Consider the following 14,531-nt stretch of genomic DNA (forward strand, 5'->3'; position numbering starts at 1 on the left):
GCATATTGAAAAGAAGCAAGAGGCCAGGATTACATTATTGATGCGCTGTAAATGATAGACGAAGCTGAGCAGATTGTGTATCGTGTCATGCATTATGGATGGCCGAGCAAAGAGCATCAGTCTGTGAGCCACCCTCCCTCTATCTCAAGAGAAAGCAAAAGGGAGAGTAGGGCAAGGGGAGAAAGGGAGAGCCAACTCCCCTCCCCCTGCCTGACTGCCCAACAGCCTCTGCCTCAAACTGGCAGAGCAACTCCGAGGAGCCATAGCCCACAGCTGATTCTCCTTTTCCTCAAGTCTACAGAGGCCTGGCAGAGCTCGTTTTTCAAACATGGGAACTGGTGTGTGAAACTCTGAGGTCATTGAGCGCTCTCACGGGAGGGTGCAGTGCACAGAAATGTGTTCGTGGTTTGATGGGACTTATCCCATGGGTCTCTGGTGCGGCAATGAACATATAATTATGGCTACCCGCATTCCCGCACCACAGTGTGTCACTGTGGGTACCAAGAGGCATCACTAGGGAGCAAAGCCTTTACAAGCACTACCTAAATCCAAGTGCTTAATGGAAAATCCCTTTGCTCTCCGTCACTTGGCTGTCTGAGGCTCTTCCTCACAGGGATGTCCACTGTGCTCCACACAAGCATCCAGACTGCTGGATATTTCTGTTCAAATTCCTTTATATATATCCGTGCCACCATTCTAAAGGGAAATCTGCTGCTACCAATAGAGAAGGCCAGCAATGGATTTAATGCTACAACTCATCAAATAGGTTTTAAAGATGCTAACATGGTCATATTTGGTCATATTAGAGCAACGCAGATAAATTTAAATTTTTAACAAGGAAAAGCATATTTTAAACTCAGATGAAGTCTAGCTCAAAATTAGGACAACTGTTCCACACTTTAAAAACTCCTGGTTTCTCAGTTGTCTACTTGCACAGATCTGATAACAACCTCCACCCAGGCCAGCTTGCAGTGCTAGATATGATGTCTTTTCTCTCCACTGGGGCAATGACATCACAACACAGCCAAAAATGTAGACACAGGTCTGATCATCATCTCTAAACTGACGGTTAATCATGATCCAATAAGGCATGCATTAAACTGCAGACGAGCCAGTCAAAGAAAACTGAACAGTTAAGCGAAATAAAATTCAGCATAAATTTGCAAATTTCCCTTAATTGTCTCCAGAAACAATTATTCTCATCATCTTGTAAGATTTTATAAAAATTCCTGAGTATTCTTTTGACGTCTTTGTTTGTTTTAGCAGCTGTTGGTGTCATATAACCAGTTGATCAAGAGTGGACAGAACGGGATCAGTCTGGAGATTTTAACAAGCTCTACAATGTACACATAACAAGTGGGTGGAGACAGGCATACGCTTGCTTTTCTCATAAGATATCCATGCTAGTCAGATTTCACAGTGGAAATCTTGGAAAAAAGGTGATTCCAGTATTTTAAACAGCTGAATTGGTCCAGCCTCAGCCCAAACGGGCGAGTTGCTGAGGTTGTTATTGTAAGCATCAGACAACATCACTCAGAGACACAACCTTTTGTTAAAGATCGAGATCTTTTTTGTTTAAACAGAAACAGACATAATATCTCTCTCTGTCTCTCTTTACAGTCACCAGACTCTGTTGACAAAAACAGTAATTTTACCTCACAGAACTAAGGAATTTCTGGTCTGCCGCTGCCTCGATCAGTTAGTTTGTCTGTGTTATTGTGCGCCTTTGGTGTTTAACACGTTAGTTCGGTCCGGACTAACCCTATTTTTTAAGTTGATGAAAACTTGATGAAAACTGACAAGCCTGCCTACCAACAAGGCAACAACACACATACACATGCCCCTACCATAAGCCAGAAACATTCACAAATACACAAGGCTGTTGAGCCAGAGTGATTTGATTAGCTTCTGTCTAGCAAAGAATGCAGGCCAGCCAGTTAGCCAATGTGTTCTTGTCTCCAGTTAATAACTTGGAGGGAACAGAGGCCAAAATCACATCTCCAAGATGGGTCAAAACGGCACAGTGAGAAATCTCAATTCCCCCTGACCGGCCGGGGCTGAATATCAGAAGTGTGACAACTAAAGAGGAATAGCTACGCAGCAGTTATGGTCCAGCCCTACCTTCCTCACTCCATCAGAGCCAGGAAATGTAAAACAGAAACTAAGCAACGACAGACGTGCATATGATGACGGCAGAACATTTTCCAGTTAAAGAGAGTGAAGCAGTACGTGAAGCCGCTTGAGAATGACATTAGTATGGAGTTCAGACAGAAGACAAAAGGAGAAGCATTTATGCTGGTTCTGAATCAAACATTCAGTGGTCTGAAATTTGCCTCTACCCAGCACTGAGTGACTCTATTTGTGCTGTCCTTGGTGCCAGAGAAAGGGAAAGAGGGATTATTTTCAAGCCTGGTGGCACAGGGATGAAGCCAGGCTCTCACACACATCATGAACCACACCATAACAGAAGACATCATCGACTGGGAAAACCATGGAGTAACCACTACTGACAGTCCCGAATTGCTCAGGGTTCAAGTCTGTTGTCACCACAGAGAATTTGCAGATCAATTATCTTACAACAATAAGCCTCCATAGTGTTCTATGGCAAATGATGGAAAAATTAGCTGCTCATGAGCTCAAACAAGCCCTTATATCAACAATGAGTCACCCCCACCTGTTGCTGTGATACACAGCACCTAAGACTCCACCTTCCAGGTATGAGTTTGACTTTTACTGTTCCACCTTGTTGTCCCACAAGTTCACCTCCACAGCAGTAACAGTCATACATAATAGCTGCAGTACTTTCCATCTTTTGGATAAAAAGATAGTTAACACTAAAGTGCACCACTGAGACACACTTCAAAAGATATTAAAAAAAAAAAGATGAGCATGCACAAGTGTATGTGTCCTAGCAAATCTGCATAGTGTTTGTTTAACTTTTCAGCACATGGGTGTGTGTTAGCCCTGTCAACAGGAAGAAAGTGGAAGAACGTCTGCACACATAATGAAATTGAGGTCGCCATGAAATGTCTCATGATAATTACAGCTGATGTGTGTCAGGTGCTCTCACAGTGCAAAGTCCCACTCATCTGAATTAATGTGCACTGAGTGGTAGTCTAATCTGCGTGTGTGTTCTTGCCTGAGAGCAGTTAAGAAATGTGCTCGCTGGTGTGTTTATAACCAAAGGCCTGTCTGCATGCCATCTTAATAGCCTATGTACTTCCTCCTCGTCAGCTGGGTGGCCTGCACGTATGTGTGTGATTGTGCAGTCCCTGAGCGGGTTGGGTTACACACACACCGAGTGTCCCTCAATAGGGTGGAAACCTGCTAAACAAGCTGCTTTAGAGCCGGCTTGTTTTGTTTCTTTATCTGCAGGGTGATCTCACTCACTGCTGATGTGGGAGAGGACAACTGGAGCAGCCTGTTGAGGAGCACCGTAGTTTGACCTTCACACCACAGAGAATGAAGAAACATCGAGCCTATTTCCTTAATTTGGCCAGAAACAGTAACAAAAGAGGAAGCTGCTACGGGAAGTTGTGTCTGCTACAGATGTGAGCTTGTTTTGTTCGAAGAACTGACATAATCTTGACCAAAAACTGCTTTGAGGTAAAAAATGATGCACTACTAAAATTTACATCCTTCAGGATAATAGGTGGCTAGCTCTGCCTCTACTGCTTTTCTCCACTGGCCTTCTCAATGACATGTTTTACCCCCTCATATAAATGAACAAACTGATCTAACAACACAGGCTTATGTGACCCAATACAAGTCCAATCAAGAGCCGTGAGTTACAGACAGTAAGTGGTAAATATAAACTCTGTGAGGTTTTCTGGGTGTGGCCTGGAAGTGCAACTGGAAGCACAGGAAAAAAAGTTCCCATTCAGAGCTGAAGCCAGATAGACAATGGCATAACAAGATAATCTGCATTGTGATTTCTGAAAATACCAAAATGTGCACTTTACAGACACAAACCTTCATTGTTCATATAAGTATTAGTTTGTCAAGAATGACCAGGTACAGAATATATTTACTGATCATTTTAAAAAGGCATAAATATTGTGCAAAGTATTGGGAAAATGACAAGAGAACAACCTGGGAGCCCACCACAGTAAAGAGCACATGCACACATCATAGTTTGGAGATTGCTTGCAAAAGTAAGAAACCCTACACGAGCTCTGGGTGCACAAAACGTTATAAAATACACGAAACTCCAGTGGTTTGCCACGTAAAGGGCGTATCTACGTCAAGTTGTTGAACCTGCAAGCCACTTCATTCTGTCAACGCCAGTTTACGACAAGTGCGTAACTCAATATTGACGTTACGTACTGGGAGAGATAACGAACGTATCGAACCTGCTGGAACATAAAATACACAGTTTGACCACGTTAGACCACGCAAGACACCGTACTCAGTATGAGATCATCTCAACGGTTAACTTAATTGATCATAATAACTCACCTGCCGACAAAATTTTCCAACACCGAGCTTTTGCCAGCGCTCTGCCCACCGACCACAGCAATCTGAGGAAGATCCAAATTGCAACTCTGGCCAATGGAGCTGAAAGCGTCTTGAAGCTTGTTAATCAGGGGAATCAGGTCTTCCATGCCCCGGTTCCCCATGGCTTCGTTAGACTCTGTGAGCCCCCTTCAACACAACGTAGACCCAGAGGCTAAAGCTAGCCGCGCTAACTATATAGGTAACGTTAGCTTAGCAGCAAGGTGCTCTCGGGTTACTCTGAAGTATTGAGTTCCGCCGCTTCAAACAGCTCAGGCTTTTATTCTCTCCTTGAACACTTGAGCGGTTACCGGTAATGCAATTCACACTAATATCATTCCGTGTTCTTTTTAAGCGCATTAACTAAATACTCGGTCAGTCGAAACGGACGGAAAACTCGCAAAACAAAACTTCCTACACAAACACCATCCGGTTAGCGTAGACGACATCCGAGCGAAACCGGTGAGTTAAGACCCGCCTCTTTGTCTGTGAAACCAGGTTGTTTATTGGCTAATTGTGCTGCCCCTCTGTCAAGCGGACATTCTGATTGGATATCCGAAAGGCGTGTTTCTTCGCTCGAAACGAATTGCTCATTTCTGATTGGTCAACGCGACTGTCAATGTCAGCCGCTTCGTGTCACATGGTTAACGCAACATGGCTGCTACCATAGAGTGTGGGGCTGATTCAAATACTTCAGGAAACAACATGTCGCTAAAGAAAGCTCTGTCTGCAGCTTCTCCACTCACTCTGCGGATCGTTGCTGAATGCCCGGTGACAAAAGCAAGAGCTTGTGATCTGATACTGCCACACTGCGCCGTCAGCACCCCGGTTTTCATGCCTGTCGGTACCCAGGGCACGCTGAAGGGAATCACCGTGGATCAGCTGGAGGGTCTTGGGTGTCAGATTTGTCTTGGAAACACATACCACCTGGGCATGAGACCGGTGGGCAATACTGCACTAAAAGCAGTGCTGTTTTCCTTGTGATTCGTTTGACTTTAATTCTGACTTTATGCATTCATAACTTTTCTTTTGAGAATGTGCTTTTCCATTTCAACTCTGCCACACACAGGGACCTGACTTGATCGAGAAAGCCAATGGTTTGCATGGGTTCATGAACTGGAAGAGAAATCTTTTAACCGTGAGTATAGCTTTAATAAACCAATGCAAAGGGGAGATATTTGATATTCACAAAAGTACAAGTAGTAGGTGATCTTGAAAATCTTGTTTCACTTTCATCTGCTTAAAGGACAGCGGAGGGTTTCAGATGGTGTCTCTTGTTGAACTCTCAGAGGTCACTGAGGAAGGAGTAAAGTTCAAGTCCCCCTATGATGGCAAAGAGATCCTCCTAACTCCTGAGAAGTCCATCAGCATACAGAACAGTCTCGGTCTGCAATGAGTAAACTAATTTGCATCAGTAATAAGTAATAAAGATTTGGAGCTTTCCCAGTGGCTGAAAGACCATGTCCATGTTTCTCTATCTTCTTCCAGGGTCAGACATTATGATGCAGCTGGATGACGTGGTCAGCAGTACCGTGACCGGACCACGGGTGGAAGAGGCAATGCACAGATCCATTCGCTGGCTGGACCGCTGCATGGCAGCCAATAAAAATCCAGACAAACAGAACCTTTTTGCCATCATCCAGGGAGGGCTGAATGCAAAGCTGCGCAAGGCCTGTCTAGATGGTAAAATAGCTGGGGTTTTTTTTACAAGCATGCTGGAGGATTGATCATATTTGGATAGAGCCTAAGAACATGTTTAAATGCCCTGAAAATCCAGCTACTTAAAATAATCTAGAGCAGCCATATAAACTACAAACACTCCATATATCCATACATGTAGCCTGACAAGTGTCAGGCAGCTTGGATAGTAACATCTTCAAAGTGTCAGGATGTGTAGAGGAATCCAATAATATAAGATATGTACTGTCAAAAGTTAAAGAGCAAAATATTATGCAAAGATGGTGGCAGCAATCTGCATGTTGGCAGGCAAAAGAAACATTTGCATTTTAATGTCAGGTCTTGTAAACTAGCCAGTTTGACTGTGAGAGACTGATGATAAGGGCTTGAACTTGTGCTTTAGGTATCTTATCCTCTTCCTGTAGAAATGACAAAACGTGATGTTCCTGGTTTTGCCATTGGCGGCCTGAGTGGAGGAGAGGAAAAGGATGACTTCTGGCGGATGGTCACACTAAGCACTGACCACCTGCCACGAGAAAAGCCTCGATATCTCATGGGTGTAGGGTATGTTTGCCTCTTTGCTGAAAATATCTCATGAGAACTGTGGCGTTAAATGTGCTTTATGATTTTAGAAATTGAGCCTGAATGATCCTTATGTGCTGCAGGTATGCTGTGGATTTGGTGGTGTGTGTAGCTCTGGGATGTGATATGTTTGACTGTGTGTTCCCCACCCGCACTGCAGTAAGTCCTCTTCACCTCACACACAGATAATCACTTTTACATGGTCATTTAGCAGTTATAATTCCATATCCCAAACAGATTTAAAATGTGTTTCTGACAGTCATCTTTCTCCTCCCTCAGAGGTTTGGCTCTGCCTTGGTGCCCTGGGGATCTCTTCAGGTTAAACACAAGCAGTATGCAAAGGACCTCCAACCCATAGACCCAGACTGTCAATGTCCCACCTGCAAGAGGTAAGCTGAGAACAAACCAAAGATTATAATGCAAGCCTGGAGATTTAGCTCACGCGATAAGCATTGTTCTTCATTAGAACAGATATTGAATATTATAAAGTAGTACAACACCAGAAAAGACTTGTAGGTACAGAGTTACTCATCAAGTTCTGTGCATCACCTTGATGAACTGGGTCATTTTTTCTAGAAAGAAACTTTGCTGTTGAGTTTTTCAAGTGTAATTTTTTTTGGGTGCTTTGAGCACCACAAGCAGAGAATCACCTCCTTCCATTGAATTCGAGAGAAGGCAGACATCTTTCTCTACCCCAAACTCTGCAACTCACAGCAAAACAATCTAGATGGACAAATATCACAATGTAAGAGGGAAAAATATGAATTTTTGATTTTGGGATGGATTGTCCCTTTAGCTGGTTACTTTGATCAGACAATGCAATAATGCAGTGTGTTGTGAGAGGAGGGTGCTTTAAATGTATGAATAGGTACATTTTGGTCAATGCTGCACTTTGATGCCAGTGGCACCTGGTGTTTGGACATTCTGTACCACATATAAAGTTTGCTGCAGGACTGAAACATGTAAATGATAAGCCTGCCGTCTGTTTCAGACATAGTCGGGCTTACCTCCATGCTCTGTTCAAGAGTGACACTGCAGCCATGCATCACATCACCATCCACAACATCGCCTACCAGGTCAGTATTGGAAATGTCTCTTAACAGTCAACATCAAATCATAACTGAAAGATTAAATTAAAGCATTTTACAAATAAATGTAAAAAATGTTTTGCCTCCAGAAGTTTTTGGACCAAAATAGCAACTTTTTAAAAGTTTTTTGTTTTTACTATCAACCCATTTGACTTTAAAGCTGAAGCTGAATAGAATTAAAAATTAATTTACATTGACATTAAAACTATATTTACATTTGTAATCCAACAAACTTCAACATGACATGGGAGCTGATATATCTGAAGGACACATTCTACATGTATTAAGTGTGTTTTATCAGTTGATTAGTTTTCTGTATCTGCAATCCTGCCACTAAGAGATATCAGCCCGAGCCACAAGTTTACATAATGTGTCCCAAATGTCTTATTGCTCCGACAGAAATGTGACAAAAGATATGAAACTTTTGCAAATGTATGTGACACAATTCAGATCGTGTCCTCGCCTCAGTCACAATCACTTAATCCTTCAGTACTCTCTGTACCTCAAAGTGGCACAAACTTGCTTTGCTGCTCTGACATTATCAAAACAATGAAGAGTCTCTTCTCGTGACGGATGTGTCCCAAAACATCATGTTCACGTTAAGAGAGCATAACAGATAATGTCTGATTATGCAACATGTTAATTTCTTGATATTTTTTTCATTGCCTTTTGCATTGAAGCTGCACCAGCAGGGTGGCTGTTGTGATGTTAGTGTCGTCTGGTCTGTTGGGCTTTGACTCTACCACTTTGATCCAAACTGAAAATGTCACAACAAGTTTTTAATTTCTGTGAAACATTTATGTTGCTCTAAATGTTGCTATGGTGAATGGTTGTAGGTATTCTTTCTGTATACTCTGAGGATGCTGACCTGTAGTTGACCCCTACACTCTGAGGTTGCAGAGGAGTCGATGACTTCCCTCTGGAGATCAAGATTTACATTATTTTACTTCGATTCATCAAACATTTCTCTTTGCAGCTCTCCCTGATGCGCTCTGTGAGACAGAGCATTATCGAAGGCCGATTCCCTGAGTTTATACGGACGTTCATGAAGCGAATGTTTCCCTCTTGTGACCAGTACCCCAGCTGGGCTGTGGACGCTCTCGCCTCCGTCAACGTTACACTGGAATAGAACCAGGACGGCAACTGTTGTTCTCCAAATGGGGGTATAAATGTCAAACAATGACTGAGAGATTTTATATCTTTTAAATGACTCTTTTTATGGATGATTGTTTTCTACTCTTTGTTTATATTTGTATATATTTTACATTGCCAGTTTTGTTGGCGATGAAGAAAATGGCTTTTGATCTGAAGGGAAAAATCCTGATTGTCTTTTGCAACAACCTTCTTCACTCAGCCTCTGCAAATTGTCCTCATAGTACACATTATGATAATGTGAGACTGAATGGGGTTTAAATGAGGTTTGAAACACATGAACTATCTCCTCCGATATGCTCAGACAGTTTTGTGTTGTTACCATGGCTACACAGTTGGCCCACCCACTTGAAACGAAATGTCTTGCCTTCCTGTCAACCTCTTTTATTTGTATTTTTATTTTGTGCCTCAGTACATTACAGAGGTATTTCATTTTTGCCACAGTCACAATATGAATAAATGCATATGTATTCTGGTATTTTTACCCACATCCTAACAGACTAGTAGTTGTCAGCTGTAACTGTTTAAACTGATAAATGAAGCTCGCTACAGATTTGTGTGCATTTGTCATGATGACCACCAGAGGGCAAAATAGACAAAACTAGAGCCAAGTCTGACAGTAAAATTGAATGATATGCTGTATAAGTTTTCTAATAGAGTAAACAGCAGTTCAGCTTTCTCTTAGCAAAAAGTAACCGTATTACAGTAATATTAGGCGTATGATCTGAAATGTTATCCGAATTATTGACAATCTAAAGTCAGCATCCATCTAAGTAATTTTAAATCATTATCAGCCATTGTTATTCTTCACTTTCTCATCATTTCAATTGGCAGTAATCCTTTTTGAGCCTCTTGGGGGAGGTTTTTGTTCGGTGCTTCCAGAGGTGCTGGTTTATCAAGGCCCCATTTGTGGGTGATTAATATTAATAAGTGGAAGTTAATTTGAATAACACCTGTTGCCTGTGGCTTTGAGTCAACAGTCCACTTGAGTGCCACATTTGAATTTCATTATAGCTTCTGTCATGACCACGGCTCCACAGGATTAAATCTATGACATGTATTGAGTGGCGGGCAAACAAATATCCAGCACATCAGTGAAGTGCTACAATGCAAATGATGGGTTGGGTGCATAACAAGTAGTTTACAAGTGCTTATAATCTTCATTATATTAATTAGTTACAAGTATAGCTAACTAAATTATTCATAGGAGGAGTTCTGCTTTGAAAAAAGTGAGTTCATAATGTATTTTATGGCTCCAGGTTCAAGTAATGATTGTAACGTTTTCTATAAATTACAGTATTATTATTCTTTGTCATGAGAAGAGATGTTTTTTTAATCTTCTGCTTCCACTGTGTATTTTTACATTTAGCCAATGAGAGAGCAACAGCACTCAGAGCTCGGTTGACGGAGCTGCACTACATAAATTGGATGTGTTCTCATGTATATTTCAGCAAGACGTTTCCCAATATGTCATTTGTGCCTCCTTAAACTGACTCTAAAAAGGTTTATAATCCCATAATATTTCACAGAAGCCCAGTTAACATAACAAAAACTCTCCATGCAGAAATAGCAAATAGGCGTAAATGTGAGCGTTGTTTAGACTCACGACTGAGATGCGCACAAGTCTCCACAGAAGTCTGATAGAAATATCTGGGCATCACGTGTGTGTGTCAGTTTTATTATTCGGGATTTGAGAGGATAGTATGAGACTCAAATGTAGACGGAGACCGCTCTTTGTAGAATATTGATGTTTTTTTTAAACACCTTTGTTTTTGTGATTGATGCTTTTTGGGTTATTCGTGAAATGAAAAGTCGTCGCAACAGAAGCCTACAGTGTAACGGTTGGTTACACATTTGCAGCCAGTGCGTCCATGCGTAGCTCAGCCAGGGAGGATGCTGGTGTGGAGAGAGACAACCAGTTGCTCTCCAGCTGTCACAGTAAAAGTGGAGCCTCCCCTTATACGCACCGACGGATGAACATCCTCGACCTGTTGCCTCGGCGGGAACAAAAGTAGAGCTGCATTGTGACGGGTGCCGAAAACGAAAGAAGTTGATTTTAATATTGAGGGGAAAGGTCGAAGACGATGCCATGAGGTGTATCAATGTGTTGGTTTTTAATCTCCGATTTGAATAGCAGAAGGAAGAGGAACGGAGTTGGTTTTGGGGGGTCCACCTCCTTGGTGTGGAGGTGCGGTTTGCGGCGATATCTCTCCCTTTGGGCTCTATAGAGGAGGACCATGGTCGAACTGGAGAAGGAGGTGCTCCCGCTGCCCCCTCGGTACCGGTTCCGAGACCTGTTGCTCGGGGACTGGCAGACCGATGACAGGTAAGGATGCAGCTACTTGCATCGTTTACGCACGGCGCGCCGAATCCGTTGCGCATCTGTGCGCCATGAGAGCATCACATCACCTTCCTTGTCAAAAGAAAAAGTACTCATTTGTTTCGCATTTTCTCCCTGTGATCTCGTTGATTCTGGGGTATGAATGTGTTGGAGTAATTCACTGGCAGCTGTGCAGCTCTGTTGTTATGGAGGCTGCAACAGGTTTCCTCGTTGCCCTGAGTGCGCAGAGGCGACTGGTGCTAATTCTGCTAATAAACTATTTCTCTCCAAAAGCATTGTACTGATGATTATACATATAAGAGAAACATACTCGAAAGAGAATGAGAGACGAAATATTAATTTAGGAATATTTTGTATTAATTTTCATATCATACAAGGAGCGCATTTTACACGTACATATTTGGAACATCAGAGAAAATTCCTTTGGTTGCACCAACCAGGAAGGAAATGAAGAAGCAGTCAGGGAGGTGAACGTACAGGAGTCTATTTATGTTCCTCCTCATGTCATAATTCCTGCGGTTTACAGTGAACCGTCTGCCACCTGGACAGGCAATTTCAAGTGGGTGCTCTCAGTAACTGGCAATTAACCTTTGCTTACACTCCATTTACAGGGCAGTTCGACGTGCTATACGATATGCATTGCTTAATTTGGCTTTTTCATTATGCTGTCTAATGGAAAACGCTAACCTCCATTTCACGCTTGGTGTCTCTTGTTGCTGGGCTGGCTTTGGGACCAAGACACTTGTGGACTTGAGTAGCTGTTTCAAATCAGATAATGGGCAAATCTTGCTATTGAAAGCATGGCAGAGATCAATCAAAGTCCAGTCATTGGCAGGGTTTACTACCGAGACACTGCTGCATGCTAACATACAGGCCTGTCAATAATGCAAATCATATTGTTGAAACTATGCAAAAAGCATTCCAGCTATTGTTTGTGATAAATCATGCCATTTTCTTGTGTATCTGAAACCTAGTATGTTTCGCACAGCTGAGCCCTAGATAGGCCTGCTCACCCTAGCCGTGCTCTTCTGGCCTTCTGTAATTTGTCAGCTATTGCCCAAGGACTAATGTTTCCAAACCAGAGTGCAGTGTGTGTGACCTCACTCACCTGATTACATAGGTTCATTGACAAGGGTTGCTCCCTGTTTCCTGGAAGAAAAGAAATGACTATTTGTAGTCCAGGCACCTCAGTCTTTAAAAGAGACTAGGAAACATAATGACAGTTGACAAGGACATGATCTTTTAATGTAACAGAAACAAAAACAGGTGTACAGTAAAGTGACAGTGTGGCTGTGATTGCTTGTGTTGGTTTGGAGGCTGCTGAGACAGTTTGAGAGGGCTGCGTTTGTGTCAGTGCCAAAGATGTGCTGTGATACACTCTAAATACATGATGTGGATGAGTGTTCAAGGATAACTTGGTGTCAATCACTTTAAGAGCTCTAGAAGGTACTGAGATCCAAATAAAACTTGTGTGGGCTGTGCATGTTACATTTGTTTTGTCGTAGAGCAGCCAGTGTACCCAAGCTGCCTGCTCCACATAGAAAGTAGATCTCAATTATGAGCATTGTATCCAGCAAAATAGAAATTTAGTCCTTTGTATCTCCGATGTGTGTAACTGTGTGTGTTTGCCACTCTCTTAAACTCAATCTGTGTGTGTGTGTGTGTGTGTGTGCATGTGTATGCAAACATCGCTTTCATCTACAAACGTCAGACGCTAGAAGGAATGTGAGAGAAAGAAGAGAGCGATTCTCAGGGGGGTCAAGATGTTGATCTCTGTGCCCGAGAGAATTAGTCTCTATAAAATGGACTGATTAGAAGGAATGCAGGAGCTGTGATTAATAGTGACAGAGAGCTTAATTACAGCAGAATCACACACACAGTTTGTCTGCCATGGTCCATTAATCTAAGGAGTAGCCTTTGAGCAACATCCCCAAAGAACCAAACGGCCCCATGAGCTCAGGTGCACAGATAGCTCCATACAGTATCACTAATCAAAATGTCAACATGTGTATGCATAACTTATCTCCCTGACACATATGGGGACACTCTGCTCTGGGAACGCCTACATTATTGAGCCTTATAATCCCTCTTCTGTCATCCTCTGTGGGCTTTCTCCCTGTCCTGTCAGCTTGCATCCATGCTTGTGCATGTGTGTGTGTGTGTGTGTGTTCATACATGGCCCCCTTTTAACATTCGCACCCCCGCCGTCCTTCTCCTCCATACATCTTATTTCTGATTGAAGTGCCATAATACGATGTTTTCCCCCTCTCAAGAGCTCTCCTGTAACCCAGTGGAATACATTTTGCTGAAGCCGTTGGAAGGCTCTTAGGTGAAGCAATTTTCAACACAGACTTTTAAAGAAGGCAATTGATTTTATAATTTATTTTACACACAGGGATCTCCTATCCTGCTGATAGTACTATTACTGGTTTCTGTGGTGCCTCCTTTTTCTACCTCTGCCAGTGTTTGTGTTTTCTGGTGGACCTGTGCCCTGTGGCGCTGCAGTTCGAGTGTATATTTATAAATATTTAATACTTTGATTTGAATTGCGCTTTTTCTTTGGTAAAACATACAAAACTGCAAATACAATTAGACGTTGTCTTTGACAACCCAGCAGTGGCTGTATCTATTTATTTTTTCAAATTGGAACAAACAGAAATTTGGCTCTGTTTTGGCCGTACAGACTGAAACAAGCTTTCTCTCCAGAACAGTATTTGAAGAGCTGTGTGCTGCTAAAAGATTGGTTACAGCTGCCAATTATCTTTTATCTGTGTAGTTCACATCACCCCTCAAAGTTAATCGAGGCTGTGCCCGATAATTGATCAGTAAGTGAATGTATGTCCTGCTGGTACAGAAATGTGTCAAGGACAGAGAAGTGGGAAGATTTTAACAACACTGTTCTGATTACACTGACACCATTTATTTTATTTATTTTTTGGCGGTGAGTCAGAGGCTTCTGTTTTGAGGAAATGCCAGATGACTAAACAATTAAATACCGATCTTTGGCAGGCTGATGACAAGGATTTTACCAGTCAAAGGAGCTGTCTGGTTTTTGGCTAAAAAGAACATGATATCAAGACCTGATTTCTTTTTGGCAGTCTTTTGATATTAGCAGTAGTCTTTGACTTTGTGTAATTCTTATCACAGCTTGACTAAACACACTACAAAGAGTCTGAACTGATTATGAACAGTCTCAG

At 42.3% G+C, this 14,531-nt stretch overlaps 3 protein-coding genes across 6 annotated transcripts in view; 2 read left to right on the plus strand and 1 right to left on the minus strand.

Annotated features, from left to right (window-relative positions):
- Positions 1-4,929, minus strand: part of dnm2a (dynamin 2a) — a 29,587-nt gene extending 24,658 nt beyond the window's left edge. For all 4 annotated transcript variants that reach the window (XM_073494210.1, XM_073494209.1, XM_073494207.1 and 1 more), the window contains exon 1: positions 4,459-4,929. In XM_073494210.1, coding sequence (XP_073350311.1) covers positions 4,459-4,619 — 161 coding nt within the window. In that variant the 5' untranslated portion in view covers positions 4,620-4,929. The remainder of the gene's footprint in view (positions 1-4,458) is intronic.
- A 110-nt stretch (positions 4,930-5,039) lies between these two features.
- qtrt1 (queuine tRNA-ribosyltransferase 1) lies at positions 5,040-9,546 on the plus strand. Its single transcript, XM_073494212.1, has 9 exons — positions 5,040-5,436; positions 5,564-5,632; positions 5,741-5,879; positions 5,983-6,177; positions 6,597-6,735; positions 6,837-6,912; positions 7,033-7,142; positions 7,745-7,829; positions 8,818-9,546. The coding sequence occupies exons 1-9, from the start codon at positions 5,149-5,151 to the stop codon at positions 8,968-8,970; spliced, it is 1,254 nt and encodes a 417-aa protein (XP_073350313.1). The 5' UTR covers positions 5,040-5,148; the 3' UTR covers positions 8,971-9,546.
- A 1,684-nt stretch (positions 9,547-11,230) lies between these two features.
- The window catches only part of kcnt2b (potassium sodium-activated channel subfamily T member 2b), a 41,582-nt gene continuing 38,281 nt past the window's right edge, over positions 11,231-14,531 (plus strand). The window contains exon 1 of the mRNA XM_073495149.1: positions 11,231-11,319. Within this exon, the coding sequence (XP_073351250.1) occupies positions 11,231-11,319 (89 nt within the window). The remainder of the gene's footprint in view (positions 11,320-14,531) is intronic.

Source organism: Pagrus major, chromosome 23 (assembly GCF_040436345.1).
Source record: "Pagrus major chromosome 23, Pma_NU_1.0".
Lineage (NCBI taxonomy): Eukaryota > Metazoa > Chordata > Actinopteri > Spariformes > Sparidae > Pagrus > Pagrus major.

Bases quoted from the DNA above. Each gene is read 5' to 3' on its own strand.
- qtrt1 (XM_073494212.1), top strand. From the start codon at position 5,149: ATGGCTGCTACCATAGAGTGTGGGGCTGATTCAAATACTTCAGGAAAC. The intron at 5,437-5,563 runs GTGGGCAATACT...TGCCACACACAG, and splicing joins ACCACCTGGGCATGAGACCG to GGACCTGACTTGATCGAGAA. The intron at 6,178-6,596 runs GTAAAATAGCTG...CTCTTCCTGTAG, and splicing joins GCGCAAGGCCTGTCTAGATG to AAATGACAAAACGTGATGTT.